Source organism: Macadamia integrifolia, chromosome 4, assembly GCF_013358625.1.
Source record: "Macadamia integrifolia cultivar HAES 741 chromosome 4, SCU_Mint_v3, whole genome shotgun sequence".
In the NCBI taxonomy this organism is placed as follows: domain Eukaryota; kingdom Viridiplantae; phylum Streptophyta; class Magnoliopsida; order Proteales; family Proteaceae; genus Macadamia; species Macadamia integrifolia.
In genome coordinates this window covers 37,431,526-37,458,359 of record NC_056560.1, presented here as the reverse complement: position 1 = coordinate 37,458,359, position 26,834 = coordinate 37,431,526, and the positions used below count along the sequence as shown (strand labels likewise).

Below are 26,834 nucleotides of genomic sequence, written 5' to 3'. Positions count from 1 at the left end.
CCCCCCCCCCCCCCCGGCATTTAGTTCTTTTGTTCCTCTTGGCTTGCGGCATTAGTGCTTAGATTAGTTCCCCCGTTATTCTCATCCCGATAGGCCCCTCCTCACTCCCTTCCTCCCTCCCCCTTCTTGACATTTGCTCCTCCCGTCCTCCTTTTCCTTCTAGGCATCGTGGTTGTGCCAATAGAGTAATTCGGTCCTCTTCCTCCTCTGGCTCCTTCAGTTCCTTCTCCGCTTGGGACCTTATTCGTTCCTGTAACCCCCCTCTCTAGTCTAAAATTGTCTGGTTTAAAGGCCACATCCCGCGCCATAGTTTCACTGCTTGGTGAGCTCTATCCAATTGCCTCCTCACGCAAGACTTCCTCATCCACCGTCATATCCTTGTTCTTTTCTTCTGTTGCCTTTGTTGGAATGGCTTAGAAGACATTGACTATCTTTTTTCAGCTGCCCCTTCTTTTCTTCCATTTGGAGAAAAGTCTTTAGCTCTTTCTGGCTTTGTTAGGAGGCGCGTTCTCCCCCTTCAGAGAGAATGGATTTTGATGGATATGACCTTTCCTGGGAATTCGTCTTGTAACTTTATTGGTAAGCTTGCGTTTTGTGCAAACATCAACCACATCTGGATGGAGTGGAATCTTCGTAGATGGACTTCCGACTCTCATTCTTTTGATGTGATTTGTAAAGACATCTTTTTCGACGTCAACTCGAAGCTTCATGTGCTCTCTCGCTGGCCTATTAGGGATTCCCCAAGGAACATGCTTATTGTTGTGTCCTGGGGTATGCCCTCCACTACCATCCTTTCCCTTGACCCTCCCCTTGATGCATCTTTTTGCTCTCCTGCTTGTAGTTTTTCCTTTGCTTCTGTTTAGTTAGCTTTGCTGCCTCTTTTGGCTTCTTTAGCTCCTTTGTTTTCCCCCTTGGGGCTTTATATTCCTCTCCCCCCTCCCCTCCCGCCACCCGCCACCCGCCACCCGCCACCCGCTTTCTTTCCTCTTGGTATTGAAGTATTTATTCACCCAAAAAAAGAAATCAGTACCAGCACATGTGTGGAGGAGCAGGAGAAGATGAGAAGGAAGAGAGAGAGGGAGAAGAGAACAAAGGAACACACGGTTGGGATCAGAATCCCCAAAACGTGATCCCCAGTTCTTCTTTATAACATATTATTTGTGCTATTATAATTAAGGATAGACTTTTGTATGTATAACTTCACTTAAGCCTACCAATAAGAAATATGTGACTAAAACACCCCTTGGCTTCTGGTACACACCTTATTAACAGTTTTAACATAAAATATGTTGTGAGATTTGTTACTGAAATGCAATACGAAGTAAATTGAATTTTGAAATTTCAGGATGTTGTTTTCCCCAAAAAGTGGTGGCATCTTGAACATTGGTATACTTGGCATTCATGGAGATTCCACTTCCGTCATATGGTTTAGATTCTTTCTCTCACTGAACCATGCTAAATTATGATAATTTTTCATGTCCAACCAAAATAATGACAAATGGCAGAAAAATAGGAAATACTTAAACATGATAGTTAATTTTTCCAGAGAGTGTAGTAGCTTCTCTAAGAAGTTTCTTGTCCAATAAGTTTATGAAGCCCTAAGAAAATAAGCCTAAATTCCAAAAATTCCCTCATTTTTGGAAGACACATTCTACATTTCTCATCCTATATAATAGAATGGTCGCCAATCAAATAAACTTGTAATCAAGCCGTAGAAATCCTTCACATTAATGCTTCTGCATCATTAATATTCTTTATGCATTTCTGGTTTGTCATAATTTATTTTACATTATTTTGTGCTTCATCTTATACTTGCACAAACTAACAACTTTTTGTGGAAGTACCTTTCAGGAGTAGAATACTAGAATATGTAACATATGTATATATATATATATATATATCTGTGCTTGCCAACAAAATTTCACTTTAAGAAGTTTAATGTTGATAATATAGTAGTGGTTAGTGTAAGGATGTGACACATTGGTGGGGACTGGGGAGTGTAGAGTAACTAGAGTTATGTTCAAACTTGAGTTGTCATTTGTATTGCAGTTTGTAGGTTAGTAGCACACAGCTTATAGCTTAAAACATGACTTCAGCCTTGACATAGGAGATTTGTCATATGCCCCACTACATCACTTCACTACCATTGGATATATTTCTCTCTATTACTCCCCACCCTTGATGTGGTGGTAGAGGTTGTGTCTCACTATTCTATCTTTTCAAACTTCTATTGCTTTTTTTTTTGGTATCACCAAAGGTAAACCTAGTGAAGATGAAACTTGCTAGATAATCACAATTTTCCTGACTTTTCTTCTCTTGTTTGTGTTTATGTTTGCAGAAAACAGGAGTTCTTGATGTAACCGAAGAAAGTCTGAAGGTATCAAATCAGGGGAATATTTCAGTTTAATATATGCATTTGGTAAAAAGGTGAAATAAGAGCAATAAATACTCTTGTTCCTTATTCCCCCCACCCCCACCCCCGCCTGCCCCCCCCAAAAAAAAAAAAAAAAAAAAAGAGTAGGAGAGAGAAGAATTACATCAGATAGTCCGACCTTCGAGATAATATATTGACTATTTTGAGTCAATGGCTATCCAGTCAGATCTAGTTCAATTCCTTGGGCATACTGATCAAGTATACATGCTCAATAATAACCATTCTTATCAGAAGAACAAAATAATGGTAATGACCATTCTTGGTTGTCAAACTTAACCAGTGTTTTTTCTTTTTAATATTTAGGCTACATTGGATGTAAATGTTCTGGGAACAATATCTCTCACACGGCTCTTGGCACCTTCAATGTTGAGGCGAGGGAAAGGTCATTTTGTTGTGGTATGATTGAATAGATTCCGTTGAATGTTAATTAATTTTTTTTAAAATATAAATGGTGCAGAAATTTGTATGTGGGATATTTTTTTTCTATATTTATGAACTGTGTTTCCTTGAGGTAATGTAAATGGGTGGAATACTATCATGGATGGTGGGGTGGGATCCACTTAGTTGTCATTCTGGCAGCACTAATCTTTTGAAAGAAAACAATCAAAGGGTCCAGCTATGGAATTTACAACCAATGGTTTGCAGAATGTATTGAGAAGGGCATTTGATTGGATGGTGATGTTACTGACCATCTTTTAAACTTTTGCATTTTTTCTTGTTACGAAGCTTCTAAAACTTGGGAACGGTCAAGGCCGATACTGGATCGGACCTTATCGGACAGATACACCCCCTTTTAAAAAAAAAATGTTTTTATTATGATTTTACCCTTGAATCATACATGTGGAACAGGATTGAAAAGGCCAGGATCGGGGATCGGTCAAGGCCGATTCCATCCGATACGGATGATATTACCGTTCCGTTCCATTATCTAGAACCATGCTTTTTACCCATTCAATTGAAGTGATTAATGTTATGTCTAGTATTGTTTAGAAGCTCTATTGGGTTCTGACTATCCAAGAAGTGGTCCATAATTGGATAGTTATAATTGAGTATGGCATGCGTTTGTTGTTCATGGACAACTGAAGCCTTGCCACCCTGACATGGATGCCTCGTTGCATATGCGGATTGCCTTTCCTTACCTTTTTTTTGTTATACTTCTGTGCAGATGAGCAGTGCTGCAGGAAAAGTGCCTACACCAGGTCAGGCTGTATACTCTGCTTCTAAGCATGCTCTACATGGATATTTTCATTCTTTCCGTTCTGAGGTATTTCTATAATTCAATCTCGAGGGTAAAAGTAGACATTTTTACTGACTTCGATTTTTTGTGGCATCTGCATGTTTAGTGGATTACCCTAATATGATTGTGCTGCTTTGAATCTTTTCCTCTGTTTCTTGTAATGAGTAATGATTGTACATTACAACCTTAAGTAAATTATTTTATTTCAGTTTCATTGAATAATGGTATCATAACAATTTTATACTGGTTTCGGAGAACCTATGATGATGGAAAACCTGTGATTATGAGTATTCCTTTCAATCACTTTGTTATTATGTTAATTTGAATTTTTCTGTAGATCACACAATCACCTTGAAAATGGAGATGATGGTATATAACTTTTATTAGCCTTGTGATCCTCTATTTAAGATACCAATTCTCAGAAGACACTTGCTGCTTAGGCACTAACCAACCAACTTGGGCTTGGCCAGTTAGCAGGAACCTTTTTAAGGCTGGGGACCATAGTAGTTTGTTGAGAGTCGAGTTGCTAATCCAGCGCTAGATTCTGGACCTGATAGGGGCATTCCTGTCCTATCGGGTCCTTATGTGGCCTGTAGGGTTTGGTTCTCTTATGGTGGGGGTATTATTGTATTTGTCTCCATATTATTATGAATATATACCTAAGGGTTCCTGCGATCAGCCTCATTCTGGACTGATTGCAGGCTGCTCTCTCTTTGAGGCTCTCTGTGGTTTCTCCTTTCTCTCCTCTTTCTTTTTCCCTTTTCTTCTTCTCTTCTTGTTTTACTGGTTTGGCTACAGGAATCTGGGATTGTAACATGGTATCAGAGCTTCTGTAATCAAATCAAGGTTTAGGTCATCATTCTTTGCTGATCTCAACTCTGCGCTACTCCTCTTTGGTGCACAGCCACCTATTGCTGCTCCTACTTTGATTTTGTGGTCTGATTACAATGATATAGGCACAATCAGGCTTCCCTACCACTACTACATGGATTCAGCCTTGATTCTCTGAAATCGCTGGAGCCGATACACAATTCTGCAGGTTTTTAATGGCTGCCGCCCCTAATTCTGATGTGTTTTTTTCTGGCTGCTGCCCTATGTGAGAAGCCTCTACTGCTTCATGGTTGATTGTGCTGCTGTTTACTACTTATCTACATAAACTACTAGGCTGTTTGAAGCCTCTTTTGTTGCTCCCATCAAGATCGCCTCTACCCTACCAGCAGCCCCTATCGCCTGGAATTTTTTTCCGGTTCTTGTGGTACGATTGCTACTTGGCTGCTGTTTATCAGATCTGGTTGGTGAGTTCTCTTTATTTGGTTGTCTCTGCACTACTTACTTGTCACACTTACTTGCTCTCATGGCTGAGACCATGACTACTACTACCCCTACCACTACCTCCTCTACATCGGACAATGTGAATGTCCAGATTACATCTATCAAGCTTAAGGGAAGCTCGAATGACCTTCTTTGGGCTCAGTCGGTCAAAGTTTATCTGATGGCGAAGGATAAGCTTGATTACACCACCTCTGATCCTCCCAAAGAATCTGACACTGGTTACGCTCAATGGCAGAAAGAGAATGCCTTAATCTTAATTTGGTTATGGAACAGTATAGAACCAGATGTCGCTGCCAATGTTATGTTTCATTCTATTGCCAAGGGAGTGTGGAATGATTTGAAGCAGACCTACTCTCAGGAGAAGAACATGACCCGTATCTATGATATCTATGAAAAATTGTTTCAGTTTCGCCAGTCAAACAAACCACTTTCCGAATACTACAGTACTTTCAGAGGTATGGTTGAAGAATTCAGTGTCTTCCAACCCTTGACCACTAACATTGACAAGTTGAAGGCTCAGTGTAACGAGTTCTTCGTCTCCAAATTCTTGGTTGGTTTGAACAATGACTTAAAGGTAGTGAAGGGTCATTTACTTGCAGGGGATACAGTGCCTACTCTGAGTGATACCTACTCATGACTGCAGCGAATTACCTCTTCCACGAAGCCTGATCAGTCTACCAAAGAAATTTTTGCCTTGCATGCCAACCGTGGACGTGGTCGCGGTCGTGGTCTCGGTCGTGGGGGAGGTCATGGGTCGGCTGGTCGAGGATCTAGTGGACAACTCTCTGATCGTACAGCTCGCCAGTGTACTTTTTGTGGAAAGCCCAACTATACTGTTGGGACTTGTTGGGCAAAGCATGGCAAACCAAAGTGGGCAACACAGTTAGCTAATCATGCAGTGTCAGACGATGGTACTGACACAATGGCCCCAGTTGATCCTAAACCAACACCTTCCTCAGGAGATTCAGCTACCGGTCTGCGCGATGACATCAATCAGTTGCTTCGGCGCTTGTACACTCTTGAGGCATCCTCTAATACATCTAATGGTGCGTCTACATCCGCTGCTACCCTAGCCCACACAGGTACCTCAGCTCTTCTTACTACTACATGGATCATTGATTCAGGTGCCTCTGCCCATATGATTGGTAAGTCATCCATTTTTACGAAATTTTCCACTAATACCAGTTCCAATTCTGTTATCCTTGCTAATGGTGCTTCCACACCATTCCTTGGATATGGTACTATTTCACCTACCCCATCCATTAATTTATCTTCTGTCCTACATGTTCCCCAATTTCCACTAAGTCTTCTCTTTGTAAGTCAATTAACCAGCTCATTAAATTGCTCAGTAACATTCTTTCCTTCTTATTGTGTCTCTTGGGATCTTCACACGAGGAAGACAATTGGTGGAGGGCGTGAAAATGATGGGTTATACTACCTCAACAACGACTGTCCTCCTGCTGCTGCTACGGCTGTTGGGGACGTGACTCCTTTCCAATGGCACTGTCGTTTAGGTCATTTGTCGCTTTCTAGGTTATAACTTTTATTTCCTAGTTTTAAGTCTGTCCCTAGGTTAGAGTGTGAGGCATGTGAGTTAGGTAAACATCTACGTGTGTCTTTCCCATCTCGCTCTATGTATCGTAGTCCGTCCTTATTTTCGATAGTCCATTTTGATGTATGGGGTCCTTGTAGAGTCAGTAACAGATTTAGTTTCCGTTATTTTGTGACATTTGCGGATGATCATTCCCGCCTTACATGGCTGTACATATTAAAGGACAGATCTGAATTTTTACACGTGTTTCACAAATTTTATAATGAAATAAAGACTCAGTTTGGCGTTCCTATTAAAATTTTTCATTTTGACAATGCATTAGAATATGCTCAAACTGAAATTTCTGATTTTTGTGATACCCATGGGATGATACACCAAATTAGTTGTGCCTATACCCCACAGCAAAATGGGGTAGCTGAGCGCAAGAATCGGCATCTTCTTGAAGTTGCCCGTGCCATTATGATTCATATGCATGTTCCTAAACATTTTTGGTGTGATGGTGTTTTAACCGCTTATTATCTGCTTAATCGCATGCCATTCTCTATCCTGTCAGATAAGTCTCCATTTTCTATTCTGTTCCCTAATTTGCCGAGTTTTACTGTTCCACCCCGCGTCTTTGGGTATGTGTGTTTCGTCCATAACTTGCATATGCAGGTTGACAAGTTATCCCCGAGGTCTACTAAGTGCATCTTTCTGGGTTACTCTCGTACCCAGAAAGGGTATAAGTGTTATGACCCCATTACTCATAGGAATTTTGTTAGTACTGATGTGACCTTTTTTGAAGGCACATCATTTTATTCTCCTCAGGTGTCCCAGTCTAGTCCGGAGTGGTCTTCTCCACCTCATGTACCCATACCCTCCCTTATACCCCTCCCTGATGCTCATTGTACCAGTGCCTCACCTCCCCTACAGGTTTATCAGCGCAGGAAACGGACTGGCCAGCTAGGTGGTGAGGTTATTGATCCTGAAGCTTCACTCCTTCCACTGCAGTCTTCTGCTGGTGAAGCTTCTCTTCCTCCGCGGCCTAATGACTTACCAATTACACATCGTAAAGGTACACATTCTTGTACTCAGAAATCCATGGTTGTGTACCCTATTGATAACTTTATGTCATTATCTCACCTTCCCTCTCCCATCCATGGCCTTGCACTATCCCTTTCCACTAACCCTATTCCCCGTTCCCATAATGATGCCCTACGTAACCCTGGATGGAAGGCTGCCTTGAATGTAGAAATGGATGCTCTTGTGAGTCGTGGTACTTGGAGCCTGGTAGATTTACCTCCTGGTAAGGATCTGGTTAAGTGTCGCTGGGTGTACACTGTTAAGTATCATTCCGATGGCTCTGTTGAGCGGTTAAAGGCCCGTCTGGTTACTAAACGGTATACTCAGACTTATGGTGTTAATTACTTTGAGACATTCTCTCTGGTTGCCAGACTGAACTCCGTCTGCCTTCATATTTCTCTTTCTGTCAACCTTGATTGGCCGTTATTTCAGTTGGACATCAAGAATGTTTTTTTGTATGATGATCTACAGGAGGTGTATATGGAGCAACCTCCTGGTTATGTTGCTCTGGGGGAGAATACAAGTAGTGGGTGTCGCTTGTACAAGGCTATTTATGGGCTTAAACAGTCCCCTTGAGCATGGTTTGACAAGTTCAGTTCTACCATTGTAACGTGTGGTTTTTCTCAATGTTATTCTGACCATTCTGTTTTTGTTCGTCGCAGAGGTGACCAGCTGGTGGTTTTGGTAGTATATGTTGATGACATTATTCTTACTGGCAATGATGAGACAGGTATTTCTGAAGTAAAAGCTCATCTCCAGCGCCATTTTCAGACCAAGGATCTTGGTCATCTCCATTATTTTCTCAGGATTGAGGTGATCTGCTGCAAGAAAGGGATCAGTCTGTCTCAAAGAAAGTATGTTGTGGATCTATTATCTGATACTGGGATGCTTGCATCCAGACCCGTTGATATTCATATGGATCCTCACCAAAAGTTTGGTGTTGACGATGGTGAACCTTTTCAGGATGTGCATCAGTACAGGAGTTTGATTGGCAAACTGACTTACCTTACTGTGACTTGTCCTGACATTTCTTATGTTGTTGGAGTTCTTAGTCAGTTCATACAGTCTCCTCAGAAAGCTCATTGGGATGCTGCTGTCCGTGTTCTTCGTTATCTGAAGGTTGCCTTTGGAAAAAGGTTTGATTTATCGTCCTAATCGGCACATGTAACTAGTTGGCTACTCTGATGTTGATTGGGCTGGCTCTGCTAGTGATCGGAGATCCACTACTGGATGCTGTACCTTTGTTGGAGGTAATCTTATTACGTGGCGTAGCAAGGAGACTACTATTGCCCTGTCCAGTGCAGAGGCAGAGTACAGAGCTATGACTCATACCACTACTGAGTTGATGTGGCTGTTGTCGTTACTCTTAGAGTTGGGATTTCCAATGACCAAGCCAATGGAGATGTATTGTGACAACCAAGCTGTGGTTTACATTGCTAGTAACCCGGTGTTCCATGAGAGGACCAAACACATAGAGGTGGACTGCCATTTGGTTCGTGATGGTGTTCTGAAGAAGCTGATTGAGACTCCGTTTGTTCCTTCAACGGATCAGTTAGCTGACATGTTTACTAAGTCCTTATTTACTCCTAGTTTCCGCAATAGTTGTGCCAAGCTGAGCATGGGTGATGTGTATGCTCCAGCTTGAGGGGGAGTGTTGAGTGTCGAGTTGCTAATCCCGATATGGGGATTAGAAGATTATGGACCCGATAGGGGCATCCCTGTCCTATCGGGTCCTTATGTGGCCTGTAGAGTTTGGTTCTCTTATGTTGGGGGTATTATTGTATTTGTCTCCATATTATTATGAATATATACCTAAGGGTTCCTGCGATCAGCCTCATTCTGGACTGATCGCAGGCTGCTCTCTTTTTGAGGCTCTGTGTGGTTTCTCCTTTCTCTCTTCTCTTTCTTTTTCTCATTTCTTCTTCTCTTCTTCTTGTTTTACTAGTTTGGTTACAGGAATCTGAGATTGTAACATAGTTGACATATGAAGCACTACTCAAGTTTGTTGATATGAACAAACTTCACTTCAAACTTAAATGTGCAACCCAGTGCATGATGCTCCCGCTACTGCAGGGTATGGGGGTGAAAAATGTGTGCAGCCTTACCTCCTGCTTCACAGGAGAGGCTGTTTCCAAGTTTCAAGCTTCAAATCAATGTGGATTTATAATTGCTTCCATGTTGTAGGAGATACTTGCCCATGATTTTGATTTCTGACATGCTCAAACTGGCGGATTCAATCTAACGTCACTGTAGATGTCAGAATCCTACCAAAGAATCGGTCACAAAAGCAGCAGGTTGAACAACAAAGTTGATCCCAATCTACAACTTGGATCATCCCCAAATTAACAGCAGTGATAGGTCTCCCTAGGGTTGTCAATATCTGAAATGATCTCAATTCAATGGTAGGATGGAGTGATATTGTATGAATACCAAACTAGTAATTAGGTTTCAGAATTACTACCCTGGCTGTAACTTAACATCAACACAGCAACTCACCCTCAAATTAACAACATAACAGTCACTCAATAGATGGAATAACCTTTATCAAGCCCAAAGTAATCCAATGGACAGAAGCTCCAAATCAACAACACTCCACAATAGTAACTAGAAAGGACAGATTTAGTACCTTTGAAGTTATGACATTTTGCTAGGCATATCAACACCAAACTAAAGCCAAAGGTGGGGGATAGATGACTGGAAAGTCTCCCACAATATTGGCATCAATCTGATGATTAACTTGACAGGTAGGAACACGTCTGAAATTAGAATGTAGGAGCATATTTAGAAGCTTACTAAGTTGTAGCAGAACTGGCCTTTGGATGGGGTTAAACTTCTGGTCAATGGAAGTCCCTCAACAACTGACAACTCCTCAAAACTTCTTAAAGATCTGATGGATAGATTGAATACCCTATTTAGTTGTGATAAGGCTGAGTTGTTGTTGTAGATCTGATACACTTGATAATCCTAGGTTGACACTGAGAGGGGGGGGGTGAATTAGTGTCACCAAATATTCTCCCCAAATTTCTGATCCTGACTGTTCACCTCGCTGCTTTGCATTCCCTACAGCACACTCAAACTGGCTAGGGCAATCCCAAGTTTACCAGTATCCCAAACACAGTCATATGCATGTCCACCATGCAACCACAAGGTGGCGGGTTTACTAGACAATGCACAACCACTCTGCAGTCAAACACAACACATGGCACTCCAAATTCCACAGATCACAATCACACCCACGCAACACAGTGTACGTGGTTTAGCAAGTTGCCTACATCCACTGAGCAATACCCTACCTAGGGTCTCGTATATTACCCAATACTCAACTGATTTTGACTGCTACTAGAGTTCAGGTGCTAACACCTGCTTCAGTCTAAGTTACAACTCAGGTGAGGGCTATAACCCCTAACCCCCTATCAAGCTCCAACATAATAGGTTACTTATGTGTATCAAATTAAGTACAAGTCCTACCCTTTACAATCCTTAAGCTCATGGTTCAATTTATACCTAGGTCATACAAATGGACTTGAACAATAAATGATTAGCTTCCACTTGGCAATCATAACTAGAGAGCTTCACAATAGTCCCCAAATACGCTGGAATCTTCAACTGTCCCCCTTTAGCTAGGGAGTTGTTATCCCTAATTCCAAAAGGTTGTTGGTTTATTCTTTTGGAACCCAAATCAAATCTGATTTTATTCATTAGTGACCCAGTTGAATTTGTCACCCAATAATTTAGGGTTTTTCATGGGACCCTAATTGTTTTAGGGTTTTGTTGTAGGGTTAGGGTTTTCCTTGGGACCCAATATGGGACTCAAATCAAACTAATTATTAATCTAAAAATCTTTATATCAGATTTTTACTTGGGACCCATGGGACCCAAATCTAATATTCTTTTTGGGACCCAAAATAGGATCATAGGAATATATGTGGGATTCTTTACCATGGGACCAAATCTAATATTCTTTTCTTGGGACCCAAATCTTGGTACCCCTGTGCTAATTAGATATGGCCAAGATTTTTGAAAAATTTGGACTGCCTAGGAGGGGTAAACGATTGTAATTTGGGGCCCAAAGAAGGCCCCTAACATAAATTCTTGGTTGGATCTTTAAAAAGTGTCTACTCTTGTCCAAATCTTGATTTTTGAATTTCTTTAAATCTGGCCATGCGTTGAGGCCCATATTTTTTACTATAGGTTCCCCTACCATAGAGTGAGAATCGATCCACTCAGGGAGAGGATTTGACTCTCGATTTGCTTGTTACAAAAAAAAAAAAAAAAAAAAAAAAAAAAAAAAAATGGTGAAATTGGGGGAGATTGGGAGACCTGAACCTATATTTCCCTAATTACTTTTGATCCAACCGTTAACTTTTGGGCATACTTTGGGGGTTAGTAGAGCTGTCATATGGGAGGTTTCAATCCAAATTTGGGGATCATTTGTCCAACAGATTGATTTTTAATGAAATCTGAAAGTTACACATTGAGATTAGAGTTGTTCTAATTACTCCTAGATCACACAACTGATCATTCTCATCTTCGGAAGGGTGATAATACGTTTTGAGGGGGATTGATTCCTAGAGTTTGACCTCCGTCCAAGTGGGTTGACTTTTGACTTTTGTTGATTTTTTAGGGGAAAGTGAGGTATTTGAATTAATTTTGAACTATGAGATTAATGGAAGATGTAACCAATTGCAGGTTGTGATTGACTTAAGCATTCAGAGATCAGAGCTTATAGTGATACCCATTGTCACGACTATCATGCCATATCATTCAGCATCTTTACGACTTCCTTCACATGATGCCATCAAATCTTGTAGGACCCATTCACAGATACTGCCACAGTGCCAAATAAGCTTTGAGACTTCAGTATTACTACCAGACTGACATACTGCCAAGATCTCACTGCCACTGCCTAATCACTGTACTCTCTGTCAGCTCAGACACATTACTGCCATCTACTCAATTCTGATGTGGCTGGCTGTACTCCCATGTCACTGACTGTGTGAATGTGTTGATTCTCACCGTGTTGACAACAATGTCAACACCACAAATTTTTTTTTTTTTTGGATGAATAGATAATTCATTACTAAGAGGGGAAGAATATACAAGGGAAAGTTGGGGGGGGGGGAGGAGGAGGCAAAAGCCAACAAAGAGCTACCAAACGAGGAGCTCAAGAAAAAGCCAAACTACAAATACATCAAAACAAACCAGACTAGACCAAGACTTTAGAAGGCACCAACTAGGACAACCAAAAGTAGAAGACTCAAGCAGTCAAGGCCTCAAGGGGGCTGGGGGAGGATAACTTGGAGGTTCCAAGAGGTGATGATGTGAGAGTTTGTGAGGGAATTAGGCATTGGGTGGTTATGGAGGGAGTGGAGGTTGTGGGCTTTGGAGGCAACATCAAAGGAGATAGCTTTCCAAATATGATTCGGGGATCGAGATTTGGGGGTCCATCTACGGATGTTGCGCTCCATCCAGAGGTGGCTATTGTAGCACTAAAAGTAAGTTTTCCTATAATGTCGCAAATGGTCGAACCGGAGAAGGACATGCCAACCCAAATACATTCTCTATCAAAGGGGAGAATGGCCCTTCTGGAAGGCCAGTACTTGGAAAGGACAGAGTTCCAGACTTTCCTGGAAAAGGGGCAGGAGAAAAAGAGGTGCGGAATATTCTCAGTACTCAAAGAGCAAAGGCAGCAGGAAGGATTGACGGGGATCTGGCGATGGATGAGAAAGGCTTGGGTGGGGAGGCATCTAGTTAAGCAACGCCAAAGAGTGAAGCTTTGATGGGGGATATGCCCTTTAAACCAGACAAGTTTGTGCCAGGGGACAGCCGGGGAATGGGGTGGACAAAGGACCAAGCGGAGGCAGAAGAGAATATCCCAATGGAAGAGGGGAACCAAATGTAATAATCTTCTTTGCCCTGATGGCCAGGGGGATGGGGGGGGGGAGACCAGCCATTAGGAGAAAGGATAGAAGACACCTAGGCATTGGTGGGAAGGCCGGAGGAATAGATGACTCTGGGGGTCACCATGTGAGACAGGATGCCCATAGGATGCCAAGGGTCCTTCCACAGGGAAGTGGATTGACCATTTCCTATTGAATAGGAGATGGTAGAGAGGGCTAGGTGTCTGTGCTCAAGGATTTTCCTCCAGATCCAAGATGCATCAGAAAGGAGAGGGGTAGTCCAAAGAGTGTCATGCCTGAGCAAACCCGAATGGACCCAGTTGACCTAGATGCTTTTTTGCTTAGAGATAATCTTCTAAATTAGCTTGAGCACCCTAATAGAATTAACATCTTTGATTGTTCTAATTCCAAGCCCACCTTCAAATAAGGGAAGGGAGACTTTCTTCCAGCTAAGGAGCCTAAGGAATTTGGAGGAGTCGGAACCTTTCCAGAGGAAGGAGCAGAGGAGACCTTCAAAAGACTTGATAACAGAGACAGGGAGGATGAAGGTGCCAGACTAGTAGAGGTACATGGATTGGAGGACAGATCTGATCAAGGTTAGCTGGCCCGCAAAAGAAAGGAGCTTGCCTTTCCAAAGTTGGAGCTTTTTCCTCAATTGATCAAGCAAAGCGGAACAGTGGTGGGAAGATAGCCTGGAGGAAATGAGTGGAAGACCCAAATATCTAACAGGCAAAGAGCCTAGCGGAATGCCGGTAATACGTAGAAGGGTGGCTTGGGTCTTGGGAGAAATGCCCTAGAGGAAGATGTTGGACTTGAGGAGATTAATTTTGAGACCCGAGAGGGATTCAAAGGAGTGAAGGTTGGATATGATATTAGAGATTGAGAGGGGGTCAGCTTTGGACAAAATCATGATGTCATCCACAAAAGCTAGTTGGGAGATAAGGGATTTGCATTTGGGGATGGGAGAGATGAGGTGGAGGTCGGTGGCTGATTGGATAGAGTGGGAAAGGACTTCCAGGGAAATGGAGAAGAGGAGGGGAGAGAGAGGACACTCTTGGCGGATACCATAACCCGAAGGGAAGTAGCCGGCAGAGTTGCCATTAACTAAAACTGAGAAGCGAGGGGTGGAAATGCAAGAGTGAATCCAATGAACAAAAGAAGCAGGGAATGACATCTGGAGCAGAAAATTTGTAATGGAGTCCCAATTAATTGAATCAAACGCTTTGTGAATGTCAATTTTCAACAGGGCAGCCGGAGAGTGAGACTTGCGGTCAAAACCCTGGACAATCTCATGGCAGAGGATGATGTTGTCAGAGATACTTCTGGCAGAGATGAAAGCGGTTTGATTGGGACTGACGAGAGAGTCAATGACTTTCTGAATCCTATTTGCCAAAATTTTGACAATGAATTTATAAAGGAGGTTGCAAAGGGAAATGGGCTTGAAGTCATTCATGGAAATTGCACCCTCCTTTTTAAGGATGAGACAAAGGAAGGTGTGGTTAATCCCACCGATTTGGTTAGGATTGTAGAAGAAGCTACGCATCGCCAGGATGAGATTATTGCGAATGGTATTCCAGCAGGCAGAGAAGAAGCTCATGCTGAAGCCGTCAGGACCAGGGGCCTTATTAGCTTTGTGGGGGAGGATGGCGGAGAGGATTTCGTCCTCGCTGGGAATAGAATGAAGGGAGGGGAGAAGATCATCGGGGACGAATTTGTTGACGAGGTTGGGGGAATAGGGGGAGGAGGTGTTGTAGGGGTGGTGGGGGTGGAGTAGAAGAGTCTTTGAAAGTGAGAGACAACCTCAGACTTGATGAGGTCAAGGGAGAACAGCTCAATCCTAGTGGAGGAGATGAGTTTGGGAATGGTGTTGGCATTATTCCTTGCTTTGAGAGAGCGATGAAAGTAGGCCGAATTAGAATCTCCTAAATCAAGCTATTTGATGCGGGATTTCTGGCGGAGAAAGCTTTCTTCTTGGTCTAGGAGCATGGAGAGAGCCTCCGAAGCAGCTTTTTCTTCCTCAGCTAGGGTGCGGTTGAGAAGATTAAGCTGGAGCCTAGACTGAATGGAGAGGAGCTTATCACGACCCGCAAAGACAAGAGAGGAGATGTTCCCAAAGGTGGAGGAGTTCCATAGCTTTAGGGCAGATTTGACATTTTTGAGCTTTTTGGCGAAAGCAAGAAGGGTGATAGAGTGCGGGAGGTGGGAATGTTCCAAGCACAATGAACGAGAGCCTAGAAATCATGATGAGATATCCACATGTTGAAGAATTTGAAAGGCTTTGGACCAAAGGAGCGAAAGGGAAGGACATGAATTGAGATGGGACTGTGATCTGAAATCCTAGGTAGGTCAAAACAGGCATAGGAAGAAGGAAAGGAGTCTAGCCATGCTTCATTGGGCTCTGTCAAGCTTGTAGGCCACTCTATGAGGGCCAGATCTCCTATTGTGCCAAGTAAGCTTGACCCCTGACCATCTGAGATCGGTGAGATTGAGATCATCAATACAATCATTGAATGAGTTGGCAGCCTGAGCGTCAGTAGGATTTCCCCCATGTTTTTTTGTGACTGAGCGAATGACATTAAAGTCAACGGCAATTCCCCAAGGTCTAGATCCCATAGAGGGGGCATAAGATAGCAGATCAGACCAGAGGGGAATTCTGAGGGAGGCCCGATTGTGGGTGTAGATGGAAAGGAAGCAAATGAAGGGACTAGAGGGGTGGGAAATAGAGAGATGAATGGCTTGGGTAGAAGAGGAGAGGTAGGAGATGGAAAGAAAAGAGGGGTCCCAGAGGATCCTGATTCTACCATTGGGACTGTGGAGGTAGTTAGACTGGAAGGACTACAAGGGGGCAATCAAAGAGACAATCCGGGAGGTGTTAACCTCCAAGACTCTGGTTTCAAGAAGACAACAGAGATTGGACTTCAAGGAGCGGATATAGGATTTGATTTCGGCTTGATTAGCCGAGGAATTGAGACCACGCACGTTCTAGATGGTCCAAGGGATCATTTGGAATTAATGGAAGGGGGCACAAACCGCTTAGATGTTGGGGATGTTAGATGGCGAGGTGGGAGGGAGTTGGCAGCTGTAACCAATGACGGGGGAGGCAGAGGGGTTGGTGGTGGGTTTGGTAGAGATGGATTCTGTTCTTTTTGTTTGTTTTTTGAGAGAGGTGGAGGTTGAATATGTGGGGGTTGAGTTGGTAGGTAGGGGTGGAGGCTAGTGGATGGTGTAGGGGGTGGGGCTGGGATTGCTTTGAATGGGGAGAGGTCCCTCAAGGGAGCAGGTTAGAGTGTCCATCAGAGGACCAAGGGTGATGATGTGGGTAGTATCATCAAGAGATGCAGCAGGAGGCAAAGGGTAGGTTAAGTGATGGTCAATTCTCTGCTGGTCGGAACTGTCCTGCATAAGAAGCCTTGATGAGGAGCTGAGAGTAGAAGGAGGGGCGTTGAGAGGCCCAAGAGACTCCAAAGGGGTTGACAGAGAGCAGTGAACTGCAGCTAAAGAAGTTCCGTTGATGATGAGAATGTTCTCCACTGCCAAAATAGGGCCACTGTGGCCAAGAAGGTTGTTGTAGGGAGCAAGGTGGCCTTCCGAGGCTAGGCGAAGAGAGGCGGCGTCTTGCAAGTTGCAGGCAAGGGATGCAGGGCCTTCCAAGGCCGACGAACAGTCCAGGTGGTGGTCTTTAGAGGAGAGGCCAGGGGTGGTAGAACATTTGGCTACCGAATAGGGAGAGGCAGGGACAGTAGAGGTACTAGTGCGCGAGTTGCAGGCAGAGTGGTCGTCGGCGACAGAAGGATTGACGACGGCCAGCTGAGGCGAGGATGAAGCAGTAATAGTGAGGGAGCTGTGGTCCACCGAGAAGATAGGAGACACTGATTCAGGTGGAGAAGAGGGGCTAGGCGGGTTAGAAGGGTTGGGTGGGTCGGATATGGGTAGAGGAGGGGTTGGGTTATTAAAGGGGTGGGTCAGGCTATATAAATTACCCTGGTACAATGGGTGGTCCACCGAGAATTTAGAAAACTTGTTAAGTAACTGGACCGGTAGAATTGGTTCAAGGGGGCGAATGGTGGTACATAGGAAAATTGGGTTGAGTGAATTGAGTGGTTTAATAGGTTCGGATGTGAGGGAAGGGATATAGGAGAGATACGAGGAAAAGACGTTGGAGGGGATTTCTCCAAAGGCACAGCCACAACGACAGATGGAAGAGGCAAAAGTGGAGGGAGAGGGGGGGAGGGGACGGTATTCAGAAGATTCACGCAAGGGGGAAGTCCTTCCTGACAAAGGGGAGACGAGTTTCCAGAAACGGGGGATATCTAAGGTATTTTCAGAGGGAAAAAGGGTTTGGTTGGCAGCAGTAGAGCCCGATGCAGAGTTAGTCGCCTGCAGATCCGAGAAGGCATTGACTGATGGGTAAAGGAGCCGAAGGACCAGCGGTCAAGGCGATGGTTTCTTTTTCCAGAAGGGATGCCTGATCAAGAGTCGTCGATGGCAAGAGCCAATTTCTTCTTCTTTTTTTTTTTGAGATATTTTGATTGAAGTTGGCTTTGAGAGTAGATTCATCGATCGGCTTGCTTGCGGTGGTCGAGATTTGATCTTCTGAGGCTCAACGGCATCAATGGATGATTTACCACATTGAATGGTGGAATGACCTAAGCAGTTGCAGACAGAGCATCTCGGAGGGATCCATTCGTAGAAAACTTCTTGGGTAAACGAGTGACCTCTTCCATCCGAAATGGTGATCAAGTTAGGGAGGTTTTGGTCAGCTTTAACTTCAACTCAGATTCGTGCAAAGGAGAGTATCCATTGTTTTGGTCCTTTTGTTGGAGTAGAAGGGCTTCCCAATGAGAGAGCCGATGAGACTAAGCCCTTTTGAACACCAGAAATGAAGAGGAAGCTTGGGGAAGACGATCCACAGAGGTATGGAGGTGGGCTCGGATTTGTTGAAAGAAGTGTATTCATCCCATTTTCTGAGAAAGATGGGCTTCTTCCCAACGTACTAGGGCCCTCCGTCAATGGCAACGGCAATGTCGGAGTCGTCTTCAAAGTTAAAGATGAATACTCCATTATCTAGCATATTGATGGACATGGTGCAAGATGGCTTCCATTGGTTCACCAGAGAGGACTTGACTACTGCAAAGGGAGGTCTGCTGCCCAAAAAGAATCCAACAACACACCTTTTCCCTTTCAAAATCTCAGTGTCCAAAAAGCCAGGAGGGCAAAGGCCGATGGGAGGGGAGGAATGGGTGGCCGGAGGGAGGTAGAAGAGGGTGTGGCCGGCAGAGGAGGGGATGGACATGGAGGAGGAAGGGGGTGAGGGAGAAGAGACTATAGAGACCCATGTATGAGTCTCAGAGGGAGATATGGGGGTTGGGAGGGGTAGTGAAGCTGGAGCTGGAATAGGCGAGTGATAGTCCGGGGGAAGAGGAGGGGTTTCATCAAGGCTGGGTGAGGAACCGGCGGTTGGAGCCGCCGGAGAAGGGGACATGTGGCTTAGGCGGTCATGGCATCAGGTCTTGGGGGTCTTGACTTACACCACAACTTTCATATACCCAACAATGACTAAAGAAAAAATTGGACACACTTCATCTACACCTCATATATTTTATAAACCCTAGTTTAGAACCATTTATCTAATCTCGGGTTAAAGATAAAAAAATTGAAATCTGCATCTTAAAAATTGACATACATCTTTATTAACAGTTGCAGACAATCAATTATACGAGAAATAAAGAAAATGTTAGAAACATCCATTGAATGAATCTTCATCCTTCAAATTTACAAAGTCATCCAAAATAACTATCGAAAAGCCTGGAATATAAATAAAGAGGAGAAGTTTGTCACCAGAGCCTATGATTGCCTAACAAAACTCAAAGAAAACTGGAAAGGGGCTTTCAAGATTGAAGCTAATTATAGCTTCGTTGGCATCGATTTGCAAGTAAATATAGTGTGGGAATTTAACTTGAACAAATTCCAATAATGGCATTTTGCTAAGACTTGGGAACGGAAACCCTTCTCCTCTACACAGAAGAAGCTCAATTTTACTGTAAAACTCGAATTGAAGAAGATGTCTAATTTTATAGGTTTCTCCGATGGTCTTCACCTATGAAGTTGAGGAAGACATCGTCAAGGAGTTCAAAATCCACTTTTTTCCAAAATCAATTCAGGGAGACCTTCTGCTTGGACACCCAAAAGAAAAAACTTGTAGATGAATCCGATTCTTCTTGCAAAATAGAAAGAAAAATCCCCTTCTTCCCTCTGGTTTTTGTGTTCTTCATTTATAAGAGCAGAGATGATCATTGTCAAAGACAATGCACGATTGAAATGGAAGGGAGGAGAGGAGTGGGGATTTATATCTAGAAATGATATAAGGATCAGCCCTAAGCCCCTACTTGTTTGCGCTCATCATGGATGATTTATCAAGGAACATCCAAGAAGAGGTTACGTGGTGTATGCTCGTTGCTGATGATATTGTTTTGGTGGATGAGAGACAAAAGCAGGGATTAATGCAAAGCTGGAGTTATGGAGATCAATATTGGAATTAAAAGGTTTTAAGATAAGTAGAACGAAGACGGAGTATCTGATGTGTAACTTTTGTCACACCTTGATGGATAAGATACAACAACAGCAAAACAACAACAACCAAAGCCTAATCCCAACTTAATGGGGTTGGCTACATAGAGGTTCCAAGCAAGGATGAGTGTAAGGATCATGTAAAAAAGATTGTCTGGTTAGGGCGAGTATAATAACTTTGGTCACACCTCGATGGATAACAATTGGTGAATATTGAGAAGAGAGAGATACCACAAAGTGATCTTTTTAAATGTCTGGGTCAATCATAAATAAAGAAGGTGATATAGAGGATGATGTCTCACTTAAAATTAAAATGGGATGGATGAAGTGAAGAGGTGTGTACAAAGTGTTTTACTTTGATGATCATATTGGATCTATGTAGCCGAACCCTTTTTTTTTTTTTTTTTTTTTTTTTATGGGTGAATAAATAATTTATTACCAAAGTAGAAGAAAATACATACATGCCTCAGAATGGGAGGCAGAAGAACAAAAACCCAGCTCTCAGGGAGAATCGGAGATCATAAGAACAGAACTGGGAAGTTCCCAGAAAGCTACAATATGGCAATTTCTAGGGGATGGGGAACAAATGGTAGCAACTTTAGAGATCTTAGCTTTAATGTCAAAGAATATGGAGCTCCAAATTTTTTCGAGAGGCCGAGAGTTGGAGGTAAATTTTTATGATTTCGCTCCATCCAAATTTGGTTGATAGAAGCACAAAAGGCAAATTTGGCCACCAGGTCACAAATGGTTTTCCGTTGGAATGTCATATCCATCCATATCGACTCCCTATGGAAAAGAAGGATTCTTCTTCTTGAAAGCCAGCATTTGGAGAGGACTAATTTCCAAATAGAAGATGAGACAGGGCAGGCAAAGAAGAGATGCTCAGTATCTTCTGGTTCAGACCCGCATAGATAGCAAACCGACCCCATGTAGTTGGGATAAGGTTATGGCTTTTGTTGTTGTTGTTGTTGTCTTAAAAGGAAAATTTTATAGGACTGTTGTACGTACAGCTATGATGTACGGGGTAGAATTTTGGACAGTTAAAAAGTGTCATATAGATAAGCTATGTGTAGCAGAGATTAAGATGTTGTGATGGATGTACAGCAAAACTAGGAAGGATAAAGTAAAGAATGACTATATTAGAGCTGATTTGGGAGTAGCCCCAATTCATGATAAACTTTGAGATAGTCGTTTGAGGTGGTATGAACATGTGCAATGGAGACTTTGGATGCACCAGTAAGGAGGAGTGATCTGATTCATATTGAAGGATCTAAAAGAGGTAGGTTCAGACCTAAGGTGACCATGGGAGAAGTGGTGAGAAAAGACATGCACAGTTTAGGGCTTGCCCCAGATATGACCTCAAATAGAGTTGCTGATTGGAGGGATAGGATCCATGGCCGACCCCATTTAGGTGCATAGTTATTAAGGCGTCGCCAAGGTGCTGAGGCGGTTTTGGGAGCTTAAGGCAGTTCACCCCATTAGTGGCTGCACATAAGGCGGTCGCCTTAATGGATAAGGTGCTATAAGGCGTCGCCTTATGACGCATTATGGGCAAGGCAGCCTTATGCCCATTTTTTTACTTACTTTTTTTTTTTTTTTTTTTACTACTTGGTCAGGGATTCTAAATGGAATTCATTGATTGTTAGGTATATGGGGAAGTTTACACATGAGAAGCATGGGATCAAGGGTATTTAAACACAAAACCTCAACCGAAAAAGGAAAAAAAAACACAAATCATGCAAGGGTTTGCAAAGAACCAGCACCGATGGAGAGCCTTCCTCAGACCTTCCTCCCTTGGATCTTTCTCCAGCGGAGTTTGGACTCCTCCGACGAACCTTCATCCCCCCTCTCCAGGTAAGTTTTTGCATTTTTTTTTCGTCTTCTTTCTTCTTTATTCTATGGTTCTACTACTACTTGCTGCTACTACTTGCTGTTTTTTTTATTTTCTTCTTCTTTCTCTACTATTTCCCTCTATTTTTTTCTTTTTACTTTTCTTAGGGTTCTTATGTTCTACCTTCTTCTTCTTTAGTTCTTTTTCTTTCTATTTTTTTTTCTTTTCCCTTCTACGGTTCTACCTTCTTCTGCTCTCTTTTTTTTTTTTTTTTGGATAAAATGATGAATATGCAGCTCTCTTTTTAACAGATGCTACATTGTAGGCATGCAGCTCTCTTTTTGGTTTTTTTTTCTAGTTGTTGTTGTTGTAATTTCGTTGCTATTAAGAGTATATTAGGCTATTAGTTATTAGTTTCTATGTTGGGTTTGCAGCTGTAAACTGTGTTATGAACTTCTGATCGTTAGTTGGTGGAAATAATTTAAAGGTATCATATTGTAAGTTGGGTTTGCAGCTGTAAGCTGTTCTGATCATAGGTTTCTGATCTGTTTAGCTACTGGCACTTCGGTGTAAACCAGAACTTCTGTTTTTCAAAATAAAATTCTGTTCATCGATTAAGAAACCCTAATTTCTATTCTTTTTTATGTCATTTTAGTTTCTATTTCTCAGTACTCCATCAATTTCTAAATTGTGGTTTCTAGTTTCTAAATAGAATGGTTACATAAAAAATAAGACACTAGAACGCTTTATTTTATGAGGCGAGTCAGGCGACGCCTTATGCCCGCCCTATTGCCAAAGCGCTCTGAAAGACCCTCAAACCCCTCGGTCGCCTCACTGCCTTAATAACCTTGTTTAGGTGGGTTTTTCTGATTTGTTGTGTCCCTGTCCTTTTCCTTTTGAGTTTGCACAAATCCATGTAGCCGACCCCATTTTGTTGGGATAAGGCTGAGTTGGAGTTATTGTTATTGTTGTTGTTGTTGTATAGGACCTGACTAGTGATTATGCTTTTTATGGCTCAACTTTGGTAATAATAATTTTTATTTTTTTATTTTTTTATTTCTAAACAGAATCTTTCCACAATTGATGGCATTGTTGTAGATACCTACCCAACAATATGTGGGGGTGGCAAATGAGAATTTTAGGCACACTGTTATGCTATTAGAAACTATGTCTATATATAAAGTATTGATATCGAGGGCCAAATTTGACCTTGGTGTATCTTCCCACAGTCAATGGTATTTTGTAAAGATTGACCCAACAATATGGGGTGAATAATATCCCATAGTATTTTGATCAAATGAATATATTAAAAAATGATATGTAGAAACTTGTGAATGAATCATTACCTTAGAAATGGAATATTTCTTACGACTAAAGGCATTTTGGCAAATATAAATTCAAAAATCAGTTGAAAAATATTCGAAGTACCTGGTAGTGGTTAATTGGTAACAAGATTTATATATGATATGATAGATACAATATTTTAACTAAGGGTATTCTGGTAACAATGGAAAATATAGGGACATGTGAGAAATAACAGGGGAAGGGAAAGTTTGCCAAACTAATTATATTAGGGTAATGAATAAGAGAGATTTTTGATTTAGAGTCCATATGAGCAAGGTCGTTTAGTAGATAATGAGGGGAAGAAAGGGAAAAGCAAATGAAGGAAAGTCTAAAATATATATATATATATATATATATGGAGAGCTTTTATAATAAGAGACGTCAACAGGAAAAACTAGGAAATGCTCTTCGAAGGGTGTTCTGGATGCCATTGATATGTTCAAAGCTCAGAAACTGTGGAGCTTGCTCAAAGCCGGGGGAGACTTAGTCTTTGCTTTCACAATTTGTTTTTCTCACTTTGAAATCTTGATAAAGCACAAGTTGGGTAATAATGACCAATGCAAAGATGATAATGTGATGCAAGAGCTTATGAGACAGCCATATGTGACGTAGTCATACATACCTTCATTATCTGCCTGATATTAAATATTACTAGCATAGCTTATTGGCTTGCTTTACGTAATGTGTGAATCAATACTAAAACGGTCTGATGCACGATATTCTAGATGTTATAACTTCTGTCGCTATTTTAAATCTTAGCTCAATTGGAGCATCATAAGGGGCATAGTTGTCAAGGCATCGCCTAGGCAGAACTTAGGCGCCTTGTTGGTGTCGCCTTGGTTATTTTCCCGCCGCCACCGCCTTGGATGGCCTTTTCGCCATGACAACTATCGTAAGATGGCTGTAGTCATCACTGTAGTTCATCTTGTTCGGCAACTCTTGTAGCTTGAACAGACTGCCCCAACCATAGCTTGGAGCCTTGGACCAGTCCAGCCTAGTTCCCTTTGTTCTTCACTTGTGAATTATAGTCTTCCATATTTTTCTGTCAATCTTTTTCTGGCTACTTTATTTTCTGATATTAATGTCACCATATGCTTCTGGTTTTATGTATTTCCTGAGAATTCATCATGGTTGCAATATTTCTTGATTTCTATGTTTCTCCTGTGTTATAAAGCTTAGTTCTTATGATGCCAATCCCCTCCCACCGGAGAACCATATCGTAAACCACACCTATTCTTTCAATTTCACTGTGTGTAAATTGTCAAGAAGGTGCTTACATTCACTGCCTATGCCTTGTAATTTTTTTTTTTTTCATGGATCAGCTCTACCAGAAAGGGATTAAGGTGACAGTTGTATGTCCTGGACCGATAGAGACATCAAATAGTACTGGAGCAAGCACTTCAGGAGAGAAGGGATCGTCTGAGGTGAGTTCATCTTTTTTCTCTCTCAAAATATAGGTAATAAGAATTTCTTCTAGAGAACTTATTCTGATGATGTTACTATTAATAATACTTTGTACTGTCAATTTTGGGTGTACTTGCTCCATTTTCTCCATTTAATTTCTATACACATGATGAAATGAGTAAAATCGAAAGAAATATGAGTATAGTTAGTTTAAATTAACAGGTATATGCCTCTCATAATGTAGCCTGATATGAGTTCCTTCTAAACAATGGAGTTATTCACTTCTGTGAAATTGCTTGGAAGAAGAACTTTCCTAAAGGGCTGTCTTGACACGCTGTTGTTTGTTTTTGCATATTCTATTTCAAGAATGGGCAGTCTTATTATTGGGGAGGAATTAGAAGAAATCCCAATGTTACACTTTGTTACATACTTGAGACTAGATCCCATTCCCAATATGTAAAAAATATCAAGACACAGTGACTGAGCAAAAATGACTAGCAAGGAGGAAGCCTGGGTTGTTCAGTCTTTCTAAGTTTATTGTATTTATATCATGATAAAACGACTGAATCACACCATCTTTCATGGATAAGACTGAATTTCGTGGTGTCACAATTCCAGAATCCTGCAAACAAACCAAAGAAGGAAAAGAGAGGAAGACAGAAGAGAGAAGAGAGGAGAGAGGCGAGAGCACAAATCAGTCCCAAATAGGGGAACAAACCTGCGGCTCTGATCAAAATAGTCTGCTGCAGGTCATTCCCTTGGTATATATAAGTTCCAACATTAGCACAGGGACAAGAATACCCCTGTACCCTGTGCTGATCAAACCCTAATACATAATAGAACCCGATAGGACTAAAATGCCCTTACTCCTAAAACTCAACACACGGTATACAACTGCCTTCATTAGAATATTAGATTCAGAAGTAACCAAGACCTGATTAGCCCACATAGGCTTTCCAAGTTTATCCCACAATTGTAAAATGTTTTGTTATCACCATGTCGGCACCTAAATTATCAAGTCCTCTGTATCTTCCACCAATATCTATACCATGACCATGATTTGCAGTCCCCTGGCTAGAAGGCCACAGTTGGTGGTGGGAGTAACAGCGACTAAAGCATCCTTAAAATTAGCCTAATAAAATTAATACTTGAGAGCAATAGCAAGAGGGAACTGCCATATGCTGCCTCTGGGATTGTATGCTATTCAGTTAAGGTAAATTGTTGTTAGTCAGCATCTAACATTTTACAGATGGTTACAATCGTTCAGCCTATGTAATAAATTAACCACTTGAAATCAGAGTTGTCAAGGTGTCGCTTAGGCGTCTAGGCTCTTTCTTGGGTCCAAGGTGGCAGCATACCTTATTGACACTTCAAGTTATATATATATATATATTTTATGAATATGCTTAATGTAGAAGTAGATTACACTAGGCAACTACCCCCAATGTATCACAGCTCCAAACCCAAAGCAGATATGAATCTTTAATTAGCTTGACAAAGTACAGCAGGAGTAAAAAACTACCAAAAAAGGACCCCAAAGAATACTTAAAATAACAGAGAACACTTCAGGAGCAAGAACCAGCAACTAAGAAACAAACCCTAGGAGAGAGAAGCCTGCGGCTAGGGTTATTAGGGATACCTGCGCTGGAGTTGGGCTGCTCAGATAGGACCCAAACTGGGGTTGATGGTAGACCTTAGGGTGTAGAAAAAACCCTCAAAGATGATTGATTTCTGTCGGTTGGTGTATGAGGTCTGAATGTTCTTGATTTCAAGCTTTAAGAGAGAGAAATAGAGGGATTTCCAAGAACCGCAGCAGGCCTTCTTGGATGGTCTTCAAATTAGGATTGAGTGATCCTTTGGCAGCCTAGAACAAAACCCTAAGAGGGCTGGCTGAGCAGATCTCAGAGTTGGGAGATGAGAGAGATCGATTGGATTTCAAGACTTGAACTTCCTTGCTGGTCAATTCTGGTTCTAATAGGTCTTAACAGATCTGAACACTCCTTGATTGATTATCACGGCAAACAATTACTTGTAACAGAAAATTAAAGTAAGAAAGAAGTAAACAAGAGATTCGTGGGGGGGATTGGCTACCTCGGCCTGGCATCTCACCCACAGCTATCTTAGCTGTTTAGAAGCAATTGACTGCAATTCTTTGTATTCATTCAAGTCTG

At 42.0% G+C, this 26,834-nt stretch overlaps 1 protein-coding gene across 1 annotated transcript in view; it reads left to right on the top strand.

Annotated features, from left to right (window-relative positions):
* LOC122075591 (dehydrogenase/reductase SDR family member 7) overlaps positions 1–26,834 on the top strand; it is a 90,387-nt gene that overhangs the window by 16,316 nt on the left and 47,237 nt on the right. Inside the window, exons 6-9 of the mRNA XM_042640664.1 lie at positions 2,339–2,377; positions 2,738–2,830; positions 3,600–3,698; positions 24,582–24,683. Coding sequence (XP_042496598.1) covers positions 2,339–2,377; positions 2,738–2,830; positions 3,600–3,698; positions 24,582–24,683 — 333 coding nt within the window. The remainder of the gene's footprint in view (positions 1–2,338; positions 2,378–2,737; positions 2,831–3,599; positions 3,699–24,581; positions 24,684–26,834) is intronic.